This window comes from Apus apus, chromosome 1, assembly GCF_020740795.1.
Source record: "Apus apus isolate bApuApu2 chromosome 1, bApuApu2.pri.cur, whole genome shotgun sequence".
In the NCBI taxonomy this organism is placed as follows: Eukaryota; Metazoa; Chordata; class Aves; order Apodiformes; family Apodidae; genus Apus; species Apus apus.
The window spans coordinates 77,492,106-77,510,892 of NC_067282.1; the positions used below are offsets into that span (position 1 = coordinate 77,492,106).

The 18,787-nt window shown below is 41.9% G+C and overlaps 1 protein-coding gene across 3 annotated transcripts in view; it reads left to right on the forward strand.

Annotated features, from left to right (window-relative positions):
• Nucleotides 1-18,787, forward strand: part of PLCXD2 (phosphatidylinositol specific phospholipase C X domain containing 2) — an 86,280-nt gene that overhangs the window by 14,005 nt on the left and 53,488 nt on the right. For 2 of the 3 annotated variants that reach the window (XM_051640776.1, XM_051640946.1), the window contains exon 4: nt 1,104-6,587. The exons of the other annotated variant lie outside the window; for it this stretch is intronic. In XM_051640776.1, the coding sequence (XP_051496736.1) occupies nt 1,104-1,266 (163 nt within the window). In that variant the 3' untranslated portion in view covers nt 1,267-6,587. Of the gene's footprint in view, nt 1-1,103; nt 6,588-18,787 lie in introns of those variants that run through there. 3 annotated transcript variants of the gene reach the window in all.

Consider the following 18,787-nt stretch of genomic DNA (forward strand, 5'->3'; position numbering starts at 1 on the left):
GTGAAATGGACACACATCTTCATCAGTCAGCTCATGCTTCTTTTGGGAGAATCCTTGGTCACTTCAGAAGTGATTATAGTATTATTTGAAGCCAAAGTAAATATAGCTTATTTTCTCAAAAATACTTTCTAGAAGTAGCAAGTATTGTGCTTTTTCAGTTGCAAAAGTTGTTGATGGAAGTAAGGAAACTTCAGATTAAGTATAAATCGTGGAGTTTTGAGTCTCCTTCCTGTTTACAGGCACTAATCTAGCAAAAGATAATGACATTCAAATGAGTTTTGCCTCACTGTATTCAGGTCTCTACTGTGGCTTGCACTTTGCCGTGTCTGTGCAGTCACCGTTGGACACTAGATGGTGCTCAGGTGCTTTAAGACTGGCGTTTACCGTCACAAGTTGCACAACTGTAAATACATATGCTTGGTGGGGATACCTAACAGAAGGCACGGATGTAATTCATTGTTTGTGTACTGTTAAATGTGCTTTTTTTCGCGAATGAAGAAAAGATTGTGCTTTTTCAAGCTAGTAAAGGATCATCCCATTTCATGGAATGGGCAAGCAGTTTGGTTTCAGGTGACTCCTGGTACACATCTGGGCTTGTAAGGCACTGGTAGGCTAGAAGCCTGCCTTTGCTCCATCCCTTTCCCTCAGCCCTATCATTACCACTTCTTTGCAAGTTAACTGTGAAAATTTAAAATAGATGCTGCTGTTCAGTAAAGTGTGATTGCTCGCATACGTTACGCATTCTAGCTGATTTGTGTGTGTAAATCCATCTTTGCAGTTCTGTGTAGATGTCTGCCTTCTCATATGGAAATTTTGCCCTGAATATGAATATTTAAGTGTTCTTGAGCTCTTGCTAAAGGAGATTGTGAATATCATTTTGTGTGCATGGTAGTTTAGATATTTCTGTTTGATAGCTAATGACCACATGCTATGTTAAAGACTCTTCTCATTAGCTGTTTGCATTTAGGGTGGTAGTCAGGACCTGACTGCGAGTGAGACTAACATAATTTGTGAAAAGTTATGTTGTATTTTAAATAAGTAGACTATGCATAAGGAAGAGTCTCATTTAATGTCTTAAATTTTCTTTATTTCAATTTCTTTAGGAACCTGCCCATGATTTTGAATTGGGTGAAAGCACAGAAGCCAGGTATTATGGGTGTTAACATAATTACATCAGACTTTGTGGAGCTGGTTGACTTTGCTGCTACAGTTATTGCATTAAACGACCTCCTTTTAGAAGAGGATGAATCTGCAACTAAATCCTGATTGCTGTGTCCCACTTATGCTCCTCAATGAACATCTTCAAACTACGCCATTTTATTTATGACGTGAAACCTATTGCCATCTTTGTGTATTCAAAAAAAATGTAGAGTAAACGTGGTTAAACATCACAGAGGCAGGTCCCAGTGATGCGTGGATCGGAGCGGAACAGAAGGTGCTCTCTGAATGCTGCTGCGTGTCTGCGGCTGCGTGTTTGCCTAAGTTATGCACACATCTGCTGCAGTCGGGTGCGGTGTCTGCCTGCCAGCAAGGGGCTGGCCTCTGGAGCAAATGTACCCTGTTATGGTGCACGTCTCCCTGGTGACTGGACTCGCCATGCCCTTGTGTGGGCATCCTACTTATTTCTCAGCTCTAGGACTCAAACCAGGGGTTGCCACTGATCTCTTAGCAGCAGTGTGACCAGGCTGCCCAAGACAGTGTTGTACTTGGGCCACCTCAGGCTTAGCTGGGCTCAGCTGGAGGCTGCTGCTATATTCATTATGCTGTTTTAGAGACTACCTCTGATTTGCTTGGAGAAATAATATTGCTGTTGTTCAGGGGAAGTTGTGCTGCTGTGTTGAATATCTGAACTGTCCTTTGGGCCTAAGAGGCAAAGACTTGGCGTGCTTTGCCTCTTTGTACTCCAAACTCTTCTTCTGGACCTCTTTATTTTACTTCAGTATTTTTTTTTTCAGACATGTTTAAGTGTGTTTCTTTTGGCATTAATTTGGAGAATATTTCAGTCTTCAAATTATGAGGATTATAACTCACAAATCTGAATTCCTGTCATGAGACATTTGAGAAATCACAGTGCAGCCTTTCTCTTGCTTGCTGGTCACTTGTTTTTTTCCATCAAGTTTTCTTCGGAGGAAGTTTCACCCACATAGCCTCTCTGAAAGGAGGTAGGCTAAGTGGGAGTTTGCTTGGTATTTGAAGAACTGGAGCTGACAGGGACTGCTTAAAACCCAAATACTGAATCTGTGGTTGCAGTGTGGCAGTGAATTCTGAAATTAGACCCAAAATGTGTGCTTATAGTCATAGAGCCACAGTTATGAGGGAGAAATTTCCTCTCTTGTGGCAAAGTAAGCAATAGTCACATGAGCATAGGCAGGCATCAGTGTGGCTGCTTTCTGTAGTCATACTTGGTTATGTGTTGATTCACAATAAAATTTGGCCTGTGTGCTTGAGCCAATGCAGGCACTTAACCGACTAGCTGATAGCAGCCCTGCAGTCTGATTTATCCTTGGTTAAAAAACAAACCACACAAAACCAACACAAGTGACTGATTAGCAGGTACTACTTAGCTCAATCATCTTCCCAAAGCAACTGTTGGTGCACTAATTATTCAGTGATTATGAATTTGTATTCATCTCTAAGCTATTTATCATAGAATGGATCGTCTTTATAGATATTTATTAGAAAGAAAAGTGAATCTCCATATTTGCTAATTTTGTTACTGTATCCTGTATCTGCCATCATGTTCTGACAGTGCAGAAAAATCCTCTTTTCTTGCTTGTCATGAACTCTGAACTCAGGACAAGTTTACCTAAAGGTTTGCAAGCCTTCCATGTGAACCTTGGCTGAGTTCTGAGCAGAACGTAATCTGTTTTATCTGTTTGTTGCATGGTTTTCATTAGAATTCCTTGAATATTTATCCTTTTTCTAAGGGAGTTGAGCTGGGGGTGGCAGGGTGTCTGTCTCTCGAGCTGTCATTTTTGCTTTTCTTTTGTGTTTCAGTGACAGGCAACAAGTAATAAAAATCACTCTGGAAACTAAAGATCAAATTGCTAGTTTAAAACTCCCGTTGAAAACCCTGGCAGATTTTTTTTTTTTTCTTGCTGTTGAAAACAGGTTCCAACAGTTTCAACAGCGCTATTCTGTTTGTAAAGTTACTTAAAATACCCTGATTTTCCTCAGCTGAATTTTTTGTTAACCTGTTTTTCTTATGGCCTCAACTGAAACTCCATGGTAGTGCTAAATGTATGGATTTGGTTTCAAAAGTCTTTTAGCTGCAGATTGTCTTAAAGCTCAGAACTTGGAAGCACTTCGTTTGAATGCTGATGAGGCAGAAATAACACTTGCAAGGTTTCCTGAAGAAGTGAAGGACAAGATGAGAAGGTGAAATGAATATGATGTTCGCATTCAAACGTTAATATATTTTGTACTGTATGTATCTACCTCAAAAGAGATTTATCAGGCGTAACCAATATTTGTTGTATGTGCAGATTAATGACTGGTGTTAGTTCTTATATTGTATTTATTTGAATAGAGATGTGATGGTTGTAACTCAGGGCTTTGATTAGGTGCTTTTAAGTACAAACTTAGAAGTTTTTCTAACATTTTGTTAGCTCTCATAATTGACACAGGACGAAGGAATGCCACGTGTTGAGTGTCAGCAGAGGGAGAACAACTGGATTAATGATGAAGTGAGGGGAAGAGAAAACATTTGTTCCTGTGGCCTGTCTGAAGGGACTAGTATGTTATTTCAGAGCAGTGCTTGGTGTTGCCCCTTGATGTGAGGAACCTGACAGTCTCAATAGCGAGTTGGGCAATTGCCTGCAACAGAGTATCTTCTGTGGATAATCTGGGGGATGTTAATGCCAATGTTTAGAATTAGTTTTAGGGTAGCTCTAAAGCATCCTAGGCAGTATGAGCTAGCTTTTTTCTGTTACACCTTATAGCCCATAACAGAGCTACCTGTATAATAGGCTTGCCTCTGACATAGCACCACAGCATATCCAGGTTACCTCACACTTTGAAAAACAAAGCTCATCTAGCTATTGTACTTTGGATTGCAGACTCTATTTTCTGTCATTATGAAAATAGAAGTGAGGTGGGCAGGAAGGAAGGATCAAGGAAGTAGGGCAGTAGTTTGCATCCAGTGTTCACACTGAAGGTGTGGCAGCATGTAGCCAGGTTTCAGGAAGCAAAGTGAAGTAGGTGTGGCAGGTGAGTGATGGTGGCTACAGCTCATACTGAGAAACTCAGTTGAGCATCTAGTCTCTCTCAGCTGGGTAGAGTATGGAGCAACTAACACCCTGCAAGGTTATGTGCATATGAGGTTGAGGAAAATGAAGGCTGGCATGAATGCAGGAGAAGGCTGGGGATTCCTTGCTGTTGTAGACCTTCATCTCTTGAATTAACTATTTCGGTTTGGCTTCTGTCTTCCCCAAGAAGTAAGGTTTGCTTTTAAATAGTTTAGGTGGAACACTTCCTCAGCAGAATTGTTATGAGGACTTGACCATTCTGTAGGTGCTGGGAGAGGAAAAGCGAGGAAACTAGTAGCGGCTTGATGCAAAATGCATGGTATGTTATTACAGATTCAAGTTACTTATATGTTGTGTTATGACTGTTTCTCTTCCTAATGTGCAATCACTGAATGCCAAGCACATGGGCAGTATGCCCTTTCTCCTGGCACTGACTGCTGCTGTGTACAACTCAAGGGCATACCTGAGGCACAGGAGTCCTCTGTATGTATCCCTCTGATGGGGATCAACAGTGAGAAGGTTTTACAAAACTTGTGTTAATAGCATCTCACTTTGTATTATTAAGTGAAAGCAAAGAGAAGTTATTACTAGATTTTTCAGACTATCAATCACTCAGCTCCTTATTTGGGAACTGCTGTATTTAACAACTGCAGAGCTGGGAGTTGTAATGTTGATTTTTTTTTTTGAGAATAAAAAACAGATTCCTTCTGTCCAACTCTTTTTCAAGAACTGAAGCGATAACTTTCATGTGCTTTGCTGTGATGGAAAGTATCCTGCTGGAGGCTGTGCTGGCAAGGCAGGTTTCAGAGGTCCTGTGGTCAGTAAGAGATCAGATTAGGAATCTTCAGAGCACTAACGCTGGTTGCAAAGAGGCCCCTGTTCTACTACACAAAGTCTTTGGAGAAAATAAAGGAATAATGGGAAAAATATATCTTTGCTCCTGACACATGCTCTTTTCTTCTGTGCTAATATGTTGGGAGTTCAGAAAGCACCTGTGCAGTAAAGCTGAAGAATCACTTTTGAGCAGGGATTTTGGCTCTGACAGAAGTAGGGTGTCTGCCAAGATGCTTATCTGTTCTCATCTGGCTAAGCCTTTGGAAATGCTTTTCATGTACCTGTCTCAGGTGTCAGAGTTCATTGTTGTATCATGTAGCAGACCAGGGTTTAGGACTTCTATGGATAAACAGAGTTTGGACCTGACTGTTTTGATTTGAAATTGGGCTACCCATGGAAGTCAGACAGCATATGTGACTTGAGGTTTACTTGAATATACAATATTTAATACAGAGTCCATATGCAGTTTTAGTAAGACTTTCATCTAGACTTTGGCATATTGATACCCATCTCTAATAAGCAGATTCTTTAGTCAGAAGACCATTGTTTGGGACAAAACATCAGGCAAACTTCCAGTGTCTGTTTAAGCACAGAGAAATTGTCTAATATGAAGAACAGGATTGACCCAAAACTTCATTTAAAATACAAATTGGGTCTAGATGTAGTCATTCCAGCAGTGGAGATTATTTTTTTTGCTTTTCTGTGTCTGACAAGTTCTTTTACCAGCTTTGGTTTTTGACTCGATAGATGAGTAGAAGAGCCAGAGCGTATGCTGAAGAACAAATTCTATGCTAAGGAAATGTATATTGAGCTAAGTGTAGTAAGAGTATAGTAATTTACTGATAATCTTACTAGCTTAGGTTGTTAAATCAGTCTCCATTTTGTATTAAAAAAAAATCAGTCTCACTGACTCAGTCTCTTGTTGAAGAAATGTGTGTGCTTCTGTAAGTGTATTTATTTCCCTACATGTCTTATCAAGTAAAGAAGCTTTATCTTTTAAATGTAGGGACTGGAAAGGAATCTCAGCTTTAGAACTGTTTGCTGAAGCTAATTACATTTTATATTTCTGAGTATTTATGTTGTTGTTCATTGAAATATTGCTCCTCTTACCCTTTGTTAGATCTGTGATCACTTCTGTTTCTCACTTACATTGAAATATAGTGTATTCTTAATTCTTAAAGTATTGATCCTATATAAAAATAACTTTGGTTCTTTGATTTTGCTCACTGTCAAATGTGTTTTGCAGTTGGATTTTTTGTGCTATTTATACTGCAGAAGGGGGCAGAGAGTCACATGAAGAGGAGTTACCTATTCTCAGTGTATTTTGTGCAGCTTCTCTTCTTTCTGTTGGCAATTTGTGCTTTACCCATCTGTCCAATTCAGTTTTGTGAAAGCAGGATGCCTCATTTGAACTGCAGATAAATTCTGTTTATTTCTGCTTTACCCTACATCTCTATCATTGGAGTTTTAATCCTGAAAATAAAAGTACAACTTGAGTTAATCATCTTTCCTGTGTCTTCTGTAATGCTGATTGATACATGATGATTACATTGTGAGTCACTTAACATTGATTTCAGTTACTTTTCTGATGCAGAATGGTGTCATCAAGGCTGTTATTGAAGTGTCACTTCTTGCTGCACTTGTGTCCCCTGAGTAGTTGCCCTTGGACAACATGCTTATATTTGAATTTGTCTATGGAAGTAGTAGGGCAAAGTTGTTAGAGAACTTTTTACATGTGCAGTTGCATCTCTGCCTGGACACACTGGGACAAAAGCATGCTCATGCCTGAATTTAGTTGTATCTTGAAAGCTAAGTACAATTTTGTGCAGATCTCCTGCTGTAATACAGGTGATGAAGCTCCATGGTAACACTCAATTAGAAAACAAAATACTAGTAATTCCTGGAGCCTGGGCTAATGTCAGATGCTTGTAACCTTGTGAGATCAGCAAGACCCTTCTTTTGGGTCACTTTGAGCTTCCCTGTCTTGAGAATGTGGGAGTATTGGGAAGAGAAGGGAATGGATGACCCCGATTATCTTGTGTTATCAGACAGGTGACTGGTAACTGATGGGTTCTGTGTTTGTGGATTATCTTATTATTCCTAAAGGTAGAGCTGGGAGTTCAGAGCCCTAATCACTGCTGTTCGTACCTGTAGCCTCAGACCTTGAGGCAAGTGTTTACAAGCCAGACTAGCTTATGTGTGACTCATGTACATAGGCAGCCTATGGCTTCAGTGATCTGTCTGAAACGTGCTGCGGGCAGGAAGTGCGCCACTAGTTTTTATGGAATAAATACACATGCGGCAGAAGTCTAATGTGAGTAGCTTAAGCTGCAAGTGCATAAAAACATTGTTAAATAGCTTGCAGTAGCTGTGCTACTTTTTTACTTTTTCAACCTCCAGATACTGTTTTCCCAGATCAGGAATCATATACCCTAGAGGGGAGTTTAAGGCACAAGAGTGAGCGTGATTTCATCATATTGCTTCCCTAGGCGATTTAATAGATTTTCTTTCAGTCTGAGTGCCTTTCAGCAATGCTGCATAAGGGCACACATGCATATACATGTACATATATGCATAAAGAAATATTTCTTATGAACTGTAGAATAAGATTGCAAAATCCAGGCATATATTCTGTTAGGAATTTGTGCACGCCCTTCATACAGTTTCCCTGTTGCCACAAACCTGTGATTAGCTGTTCAAACAATCATTCCTGAATTGGATGTGGCTTAGTATTTACCTCTCAGGAGTCACAGCTGAACCTGCATGCAGGTTCTTAGCAGTGGGGAATTAACTCTTCCACACTCTCTGAAGGAAGCCAGCTTGAAACCAGTGTGTGCTGCCAACTGCTCTCATTGCAGGTGCAGCTAGAGAAGGTGAACGAGATGCTGGCAGGCTCTGCAGCTGAGCAGTGGTAATGTCACCAATTCATCTTGTCAGTCATTTGCATTAGACTAGAAGAACATCTGACCAAAAAGCCTCTCTCCAATTTAAATGTAGGCAAGGTCAGTTGGACAAGTTCTCAGGAGAGCAAATGCTGGGAGAAGAAACTGGGTTTTTTAACTACTACAGATTAGTGAGTCTTGCTGCTCTTCTCAGGGATCAAGTTTGATATTTGCTTCTGCTTTGCTTGGCTGATGGAAGTGCTACCACCTGAAGCTGAGGCAAAGTGGAATCTTCTGAAGAAGACTGTGTGAGTGACCAGGATCATTGGCAGGAAACTTGCAGTATGGATGAGCTGTTGGAATAGTCGCACTTAAAATCAACTTTCCCTCTATTGAGAGATTTGCTTTAAATTAAAAGTAAAGGTTGCTTAGAGTAGAAAATGGCTGGTCATTCTTATGTCCTTTCTTGTATAACTCGTATCTGCAGTAGACATACCTTGTGGGAAGAACTGCAGGATGGTGCAGGGTCTGCTTGAGGGAGAAGCTACTGTCAGACATGCAGCTGTGTAGATTTGTATTTGCTGGTTCAACAAATTCAGCCTCAGTGGGTAGGCACCGTTTCTTTCAGTAACCAGTGAGAAAGTGCACCTGTGGCAAAACTGTTTACATGGCCAAATATGTGAATTAAGACTTTCAGCATAACAACCCTATGGACTGAAATTGTGTATGGTTGTGAATTAGGTAGTATTTGAGAGGTGAATGCTGCTCTTGTCTGCTTTGTGATTATTTTTTTGTTTCCAGTAGTTTAAAAATCTTGTTTGCCACAAGGTAGCATTGTTTAGCCTGGCTTCTAACTTAGAAGCAGAATTAGTACTGGGGTGTCTGTACCATATCTAGCTCCTATATCTGTAGTGAGCATTTCCTTTGTGGAAGAAAGGAAGTGATGAGCAGTTCCTTAGGTACTAGTGGATTAAGGCAGCTAGCCAGTAGTTGCTTAAAATGGAAACTGTATAACACAATGTCGGCATGGACTGTCCCTTTATAATTGAGCAGACACCTTAGCTGCTGGATAAACCTTTGAAAGAGCTCTGATGACTCGGGAGATGCTGAACAGTGAATGAGTTGGTCTTCATGCAGAGACTTGTAGGGTTCACTAAAATGACCTAATGTGTGCATAAAATGACGTGTGCAAAGTCCAGATGGTATCTTGTGTTTGGGTTTTAAAGGATAATTTTTGTTTGATCAGAGTTGTTAAATGCCTTTAGTGTTTCATTTCTGGTAAAATTATGAGGAAGATTTGATGCTGTTAGTGGCAGATACTGTTTGGGTTGCTCAGCAGAGGGGCAGATAAACAGCAGGCCCAGCCATGTCCCTCTAGCCCATCACGTTGTACTGCAAACAGCATGTTGGCACCTCAGATGTTTTTGTAACTAAAAGACCCAATTCTTGTGTTAAATTTGGGAATGGAAAGTACATAAGAAATTGAGAGCTGGGTTGTTTTCTATCATGTTGCTTCTTGCAAATATGCTTTAACAAAAGGAAAATAAAACACTGCCTGAGGTGATGTTCCTCTGCATCAAAGTCATCATCTGGCAGACTGGCTGGAGAAAAACATACATTATTTGTTTGGTGAGTTCTGTGTAAATGAGAATTAAAGATGGTAAAAATATTTTTGTGTACTTTCTGCTACAGAGTGTTCACTCTTCTTTTTGCTCATAGCAACTGAGCAAAGGGTTGGCTTTCAGTATTTCTGAGTCTTCTTCCAGCTTGGAATTGCAAAATCTTAAAATCACAACTGCAAGAAAGTAACAAAAAGCATCTTCAGAAAGAGGCTGGAGCAGTGGAAAGTGAGGAGGAAAGGTATGCAGTAGAGATAGTGCTACAACTTGCCTTTGGAATGGAAAATGTCTTTTGGAGCTTTTATTTTGAGACAGAACAAATTATTACATGACGCTCACTCTTTGAATCCCATCCAGTACAAAGTTTATCTGAAATGCTGAATGCAGTTCCATGTTTACAAAAGTGTTGAGTTTGACTTGCTTGCATCCTTTGAAAGACTATACTGGCAGGAAATAAAACACAACATGCCAGGCATTTCTCCTGAGAAAAATAACTGCTAGCATTTCAGCCTAAATATCTCAAATGCCAACTTTTTTTCTTTTCTAATTTTGCATTTCTTAGAGGAATCAGGATTTGAACTCTGAAGCATTAGAAGCAGCCAACTCATCCTATGTGATAGTGGTTATAGCTGGAAAATGTTCTTTGGTCATTGCCAAAACAAAAACATGTATCACAATTATAACCCTCTTCTGGTCCTCCATAAATCTGTCTTAAAAACTCCCCTTAATAAAGGGATTGTCTGAGAATGAATGATAAGAGTTATCTCACCACGTTGCCTTCTTTGTTGCACACTGCAAACATGTTTATAGAGAGATGAACTTACAGCAGCCTAGAACCAACCTCAAGGTTGGAAAAAAATCTTCAAGGTCATCAAGTCCAACCATTCACCCTACAGCCCCTAACCACTGAACCATCTTATGAAACACCATGTCTAGTCCCCTGGGCAGCCTGTTCCAATGCCTCACCACTCTTTCTATGAACAAGTTTTTCCTGATATCCTGCCTGAACCTCCCCTGGAGCAGCTTGACCCTCTTTCCTCTTGTCCTATCACTAGCCACTAGGGAGAAGAGGTCAACACCCACCTCACTATAACCTCCTTTCAGGTAGTTGGGGAGAGCAATGAGGTCTCCCCTCAGCCTCTTCTCCAGGCTGAACAGACCCAGCTCCCTCAGCCTTTCCTCATAAGACCTCTTTTTCCAGACCCTTAATCAACCTAGTTGCCTTTCTCTGCACCCTCTCCAGCACCTCAATGTCCTTCTTATACTGTGGCACCCAAAACTGCACAAAGTGCTTGAGGTGCAGCCTCACTAAGGCCTAGTAGAGGGGCAGGATCACCTCCCTGGTCCTGCTGGTCATGCTATTCCTGATGCAGCCCAGGATGCTCTTGGCCTTCTTGGCCACCTGGGCACACTGCTGGCTCATGTTCAGCCGGCTGTCAGTCAGCACCCCCAGGTCCATCTCTGCTGGGCAGCTCTCCAGCCACTCCTCCCCAAGCCTGTAGTGCTGCTGGCAGTTGTTGTGACCCAAGTGCAGGACCTGACATCTGGCCTTATTGAAACTCATGCCATTGGCCTTGGCCCAATGGTCAAGCCTGTCTAGATCCTTATGCAGAGCCTCTCTGCCCTCAAGCAAATCAACATCCTTGCAGCTGTTTTCCTCTTCCCTTATGGACATACCAGCAATTCATTTTGGATCTTGAAACCTGTAAAGATTTGTCTGGTTTCCTGTGTTATTGTCACCATTGTGCATAGCTGCACACTGAACATATGCAACAAATGGGGGAAAAAATACCAGTCTTGAGAAATACCAAGCAGCTGCCTTGAAATCCTTGTTTTTCTGTCCCACTGGCTGTAACTGGTTGAGGAAGGTGCTGTAGAAAAGATGAGAAGGAAAATCTTTTTTACTGTCCTTATGCCCACTGAATGCAGTGTTTCAAAGGTAAGTACTGTTGTCCCACCCTGCCTTCCAAGGGGCACTAGTCAGTAGATCTAGTGGCTCACCAGTGTGGTATCCCAGGTCTCTACCACATACTCTTCATTGTTAGGGATGTGTACTTACCCTGCCCTTTTCCCAGGATCTGGCATTGCTTGTAATTGTATAGTTTTAATGGTCTTCATGCACCTTTTGAGCCTGTGGAACTGATAGGTGGGATATCCTTTGTGGGTTTTAGGCCTTGTCAAAATTAAGACAAGTTCTGAAAGTGGTAAAGTGAAATAACATGCTTGTTTAGAAGAAAAATATTACTACCTTCTAATGTGTCCAAGATTACAGTGGTGACCATGATGCTTGCCCAGATCACAGAGGTGTTGTACTACATTGATTAAAGCTTGAGTGATGCCTCTGCTGTGGTACCAATGACTGCAAATGTGCAGATTGGCATGGGCTCTAGGCTAAGCAGACCAAAACTGACTCCCACATATGGACTTGAGAATGTCTGCTGTGAAGTACAGGGGTGCATGTCCCACCTAGTTCTTCCTGTGGAGTGAGTGTGATACACCTCCCTGGGGAATTTGGACCCCCAGGGTCAAAGTTAGGCTCAAGCATGCACTCTGAGATACCATCTCTAACATTTCAGGGCACCACACCTTATTCTTCTTGTTAAGACTCCCCTGTGTGTGTGGTAGGACAGGAGAAGAGAGGCAGGTTGGTAGCTGCTTATTTTAGGACTCTCAAGCCCACGCTCAGACTTCTCTCATGTCTGTTTTGCTGGATTCCTGTTGGTCAGGACACATCTGCTCTGCCCAGTGAATCTCAGTAATGCTGGTGCAGTTGTTTTCCTGTACCAGAGGTTGCTGGCGCTTCTAGTTGTGTTCCCCAAGAGAGTTTAATTAGATTAGGTACGGCTTTCTGGCTCCATGTTGAGACAGTGTTCAGACTGACTATTTTCTTTCCAGAGCTGATTGATCTAGGACTAGTGTTGAAAACTGCCTTTTAGTTTCAAAAGCACTGAACAGTTCTGTTGTTGACGTGATGCCACAGAATGGGACAGAGTCCAATTCCAGAGAGGTGGTTAAGCTGTTCTCTTCCTTTGTCCGTCTTGAACAACAACCACAAAAGACCACCTGACACTCATCAAACTTTCCCTCTTGATCTGATGGAAGCAGGATACACTTATTAGTGTTGAGTCTGAGAGAAACATGGCATTTTGCTTCCTGTGCTTTTCTCTTTTGTGCATGTCACAGAAAGAAAAAAGAATTCGGAAAATGCAAGGAATTCTCTATCACTTTTCTCCCCGCATGTTTTTAAGTGCCTGAGAGTGAGAAGCTGGGACCTCAGCAAGCTTTCCAGATTTCTATTCAGAATACAATTACTCTGACACATTTCACAGTGGCTTTGATATTAAGAGAGGAGCCACTGTCCCCATGGGGTATTTTGGACTTGTGTTATCCTGCTGGATGAGTGGATTTGCTGGTGTTTGTAAAACTCCATTTGCTGTCTGGTCTGTTAGTTGTTCTGTTTCAACACACCTTTAGCTGACCTGTGCTCTAGTGCACTGTTAAACATTGCAGGCATGCTAAAGGAAGGAAAACAATTTGCCATTTCACTTGGAGTGCAGCACTTAGGGGTGTGGCAGGAGGAGCAGTAGATGCATGGCTACAGGGTGCTAAAATAGCTTGGAGAGAAGTGGCAACAGCACAAAGTGTGGAACTATGAACTTTTTGCTATGGTGGGATGGATAAGTTAGCATCTACCTGCTGGCAGACTTTTTTTTTTTATAGGGTTATTAGAGCTTTAAAACTATTGTGGGTTACAGAAGGAGCACTTGGAAAGGGTTTGAGCTTGAGTCCCAGTGTTTCCTTTGCCTTGCTCAAGGAGAAGGTCACCAGAGATGGTTAATAAAGCTTTAGCTGCTGAGCTCACTAAACATTCTTCCAGTTCAATGGCCTATGCAGAATGATGTGTTTAGTCAATGTTTAATTCCTAAGCAACAAATGATGATTGTCATACTAGAAGGCACTTGTGGTGTTGACTGAAGCAATGGATGCCAAGGATTAAAAAGGTCGTGCTGGGAGATTTCTTCTGCAGCCTCAAAGTGCCCTCCTCTAGGTCAGGTCCCTTCACAGCTGGAGAAAATGAGAAGTTCATGCTGCCTTAAAGCCAAAAAATGCTTTCCAATAAGAAAACAAACCAGCCCTTTAGAGAAAAAAAAAAAATATGGCTGTAAGGGGAAAAAAAAAACAAAGAAATGTGAGCTGTGGGATGACTGAGGGAAGGGAGGGGAAAGGAGAAAATTGGAAGACATCTACCCTTGCCCTGGTGACAGGAGAGTGGTGTGTAGCTGTTGCTTTGGTGGGCAGGAGATGCAGGCTGTGACTGACAGCAGGAAAGGAAAAGGTGCAGCAGCAATCAGGGAGGCTGAAGACTGCCTGTACAGCTTCAGTATGAAGAGGAGATGCAGAGAGAACTGCAAACAGTGCCCTCAGGGAGCTGAGGAGACCTGGTTGGAATGTCAGGTAGAAAACTCAAGAAGCTTTCATGTTGTATGAGTCAGAAATGAGAAGAGCCCTCTCTCAGCTGAAAGCCTCTAACCTTGTCTCACCCTGCTGCAAGATCTGCCCAGTCCCAAATGGTTATCCTACCTGGGCTTTAAGCAAATATTGTGCTATTAAAAATCCATAGCCCTCATGTCCGCACAAAGCACAGTGTGCATGCAGTGCTTCCTACAGATGGTAACTCAACGTTACTTCCACACAAGCTAGAGTGCATATCTTGTGTTGGATGACTCAGTACTGATTCATGACTTACTGTCATGGCTGGGCCTTTGAGACCTGAACAGACACTGAACAGAGCTGTTCATACCCAAGTCAGACCAGTTTTTGTCTGAAGCTGCTTTTTCCAAGGACTCTTAGCTCAGGCTTTGTGTGAGGATGGGACACTCCTACCTCCTATGAAACAAACTCAAAGCATTTGAAGTTTACTAGTCTGTTTATAAAGTTTGGCCCAGGTCAGTGGGACTGGCTTGGCTGTTTTGGCTTATGTGCCAAGAGGATCTACAGGGGTTCACTTCTGACTAAGTGCTAGAAGGGTCAGTGTGACATGTCCTTTATTTTCCATGTTGTATATGTCAACATGTGTAGTAGTATTATCTTGTGTATTCTAATTCTGCTGGGTAAAATACACTAGGATTTTGTGATACAGACAAAGAGCAAATGCTGTTCAAACCACTGCACCTTCCAGATTGTGACTCAGTATTTGGGATGGCTTTGTGTTAAAGGCAGATAGAACTATTGCCAATATTTTTTTTTAGGCTCTTACTGAGCCTGGGTATGTGTAATACAGACCAGAATTCAGTTTTAGAAGATTAAGGCAAGACTGAGTAGATTATCTTTGATCTATCAAGGCATCCACTGCCTAACTACCAGGAGCAAAGCTGCAAGCTAATGGCAGGGCTTATCTGTGGCCAGGACACACTACTCCTTTCATCTTAGATTTTGACTTCAGTATGAGGAATAAATCTTCACCCATGCAATTTCCAGCTTTAAGATAGGTTAATACTAGATGGCTGATCTGTGAGTATTCCAGCCGTGGCAGTGATTTATTTTGCTGATGAGTTGATGCTCATGTAAATGTGTAGGGCAGCTGTGTGAAAGTCATTGTTTGAGGTCTTTGCATTATCTTTTTTAGTTTCATACTGTTTACTTTGAAAACAAAGAATGAATGCTGTATAAAAGTATATGTCCTATGAGGCAGTATTACTTTGCTCAGTGTATCAGCAGGAGTGAGCTGTTTAGCAGCCAGGGTGCACATTCCAAAGCAATTAGAACAGCTTCATGAGTAAATACTGCTCAGCAGCTGATAAAATGCCTTTCAGATGTCTTCGTAAAACAGATTCAGGTGACCAGCAAATAACTACTTTCCTTAATCTGTGCAATCAAATATGAAAAAACTTACTTTAACTTTGATAACTTCTTAATTTTAAAATTGCTATGAATTGAAAGTGATTGATTTGCTTTGTTAGAAGAGCCTGTCGTTGAGTCACAGGGAGAAGAAAAGGTGACGATCATAGATTCCCCACCCCTATCTGCTTCCCCAGGGTCCCTGCCCTCTTGGAGTGTAACTACACATTCAACTCATTTGATGCTTGGCTCAACTGAGAGGATGAAAGCTTATAGCGAGGAGGAACAAGTGGGGGAATGGAAACCATGAAAGGAGGATTTCCTCTGTCTATAAACCAGTGTGTACGTAACTGCAATTAATCTGGGAACCTCAGTGAATTCTAAGGTATGCTTGTTTGCTGCTGAGAAGGAGCATGGCTGTGAACTGCAGCACTGCTTGCCACAATTCTTGGAGCAGCAAACCCTTTCAGTCCTCAGGTTTTCCTATGTTTTCCCTTGGCATAAGCTTTGAATTCCCAGCCCCACAGCTGTGGTCTCCTCACAGGCCCATCAGCTCTCTGTACTCCCCAGCTGTGAGAACCCCTCACCCAGAGTACCTTGTGGATACAAATATAGGGAACTGGCAATTATGTACTTGAAGTCCAAAGCTTTTTTCCATAAACATGGTTTCAGGAACTAAACAAAAACTCTTTTAGATATAGGGCTTTTTTCTTCCCTGTTTCCCTAGTTTTCTTTCTTGTCCTTCATACCTCTGGGCTAGGGCAATTACTTTCTCTGGATTCATTCCTTTCTCCACATTGCCTTTTTATGGTGGATGGATAGAAAATTATAGAGGGGTTGCTTTCTTTCCAGTACTTTTGCTTCTGGAGAGTGTTGCTGTGATGACTTGCATCAGAAGGCAAGCAGTGGGGAAGTTACGTGGAGCACCCCATGGAGACTCCCAATGCAAGGATGAAGGAGGCCAAACATGAGGACAGAGGAGCACAAGCCCTGTGAGAGAGGGCTGAGCTTGGAGAGCAGTAGGGAATGGAGTTGGTTGTTGAGCAAAGCCACCTGAAGTTCAGCCTGGACAGTGCTTGAAGCCAAACCCCTTATCAGTTAGTTTTGGGTAAACTGAGATGTGCACTTGGATGCCGTGGTCCAGGCCCCGGCCAAGCACATAGAGTATTATCTTGTCTGGGTATGGGGAAGAAATTACCAATTTTTTCAGTCTACAACCCAAGCTGTGCCCTGAACTTCAGGTATGTGTGTAGCTCTGGTCCCAGTACAGAATTTGAAAATGTGTCCTCACTCCAGTCATTCATCCTGATGAAGAGAACAGGATTTATAGAGAAGATTTTAAACAAAGTTGCCTTTGTGTTCTGCACTGTACTGAAGCACGTAGATAGAAAAAATGTACACAAAGATCTGATTTTGCTCACTCCAGCTAGCAGAAGGAGGATTAGCATTGGTTTGGGTTTTTTGTGTTAGTCTTGTTCTCTTTTGATGTGGCTTTTCTGTGGAGGGCTGCATGTGATGCAGTAACATGAGAAGTAGGAGTCAAAGAACTGGGCTTGGCAGTTTTCTGTGGACATCCCCTGGGCTTGCTGGAGGCACATACCTGGTGAGGTTCCAGATGTGACCAGCTATAGGAAGATATTTCTGCTGCCTGTTGCCCAAACACTTTCCACCTTGTGCTCCCCCTTCAAGCCTCCTTCCAGAATAGCAGCTCATGGTTGCACTTGGTGGAGCCCAGTTCTGCTGGAAACCTTGGCCAGCTGACTTGGACCTGAAGCCTGAATCAGTGTCTGGATAAGTCCAACTGACTTTTTCTCTCCCTGTCTTCAAAGTCTATATATAGAATCTTTATTTCCACGTGGCACTTTTATTTTAAATCTTAACTCAGGCTAAATAGGGAAACAACTGTTGATTATGTCACAAAGCCTTTTTTATGGCATGGTTGTCTTCCTCAGTTTGACTCAATTTAAAAAAAAAAAAGAACAACAACAAAAAGAAAAAAACCTAAACCAGCAACAACAAAACAACCCCACAACAAATGACAAACCAGAGTATGAGGTGACTGGCTAAAGTTTTCCAACATCTCTGGGACCTTCAGTTCATAAGAAGTGCCCTAGTTTTTGTTTGCTGTGAGTTGAAACCTAAACAAAATAATGAGTTCAACCTTGTTTCATAAGCTCCACTGCATTAGAGTCAAATGTACAAATTTTACCCAGATGATTTGAAGAGCTTTTACAGGACCTTGGTCAGTTTTAAAACCTTGTGGAAAAGCAAGAGGAAGCTCCTATAGTTTTACCTTTAGTTTCATGCTGCAGTCAGAGCCTCTGTAGTATTTCTTTGCTTTGGCTGTCTGCCAGCTGGCAGAGTTGTAGCTCTCTGGCCCAGCTCTCTGCAGGCCACCAGCCCTGCCATGGGCAGAAGAGTTGTGTCCTGTCCAGTTTGCCGTGCTATGTCCCTGCTGGATAAAGATGCAGCAGGCCAAGACCCTAAGCTCCCAAATGCAGGGAAGAGGGTCTGTATGACCCTTGGGACCTGGTGTTTCATACCACCATTAGCTCAGAAGGTAGGAGGTACCTCCATCATACATGACTATTTGGGTGGAGATTATATGTCTGTTTTCTAATCCCACACTGAGTGGAGCAGGGCTGAAATCTGCTGTGAAGTTGGCTTGGAATCTTTCAAATCTCAAAACTACATTCAGACTCATAACTTTATTAAAATCATTATAGTAATTTTCACCTAGGGAGCATTACAGTACTCCTCAAACTGAGAAGTGTTTTGGCTGAGAAAGACCCCAAAATCAGGCAGTGTTCACATCCAGGCCTTTCTGTTTTCATTTTTTTTACTATTAAACAGGTGATATTTAAATATTTTTTGTGCTTCTTAAAAATCTGATCCTACTTACTACAAAGCTCGTGTTGGCATGACCAATAGAAGTCATGCAGGTGGGCTCACGTGACATGCAATGCAATTTGCCCAGAGAGGAATAACTTCTAAATTCCTCTTTTGTTGACTTATCCAAAACTCATGAATTTGAGTTAGTTTTCTCTCAAGTCTCTTAATCACTTGAAATCTGGATGTAACTGCTGCATCAACATAGCCATTTGGTTCTTTGCTGTCAGCCACAGTCTTGGCTTCAGGTACAAAACAGTATGATGAGGTCTGCAGTTCTGGTTCACTGAACCCAGTGACCCCATATAAACCTGGCCTATGTCCCTGGTGTCTTGCAGGCAATATGGCAAAAGGTATGTCTTTTTCACTTGTTAAATTTTATTTTGAATCATTTTCTAGAAGAGAGAACCTTTAAAGCTTCTCTTCCACCTTTAATGTGGGCTACTAGGCTGAGTGCTGCTGATATGACAATGCTTAA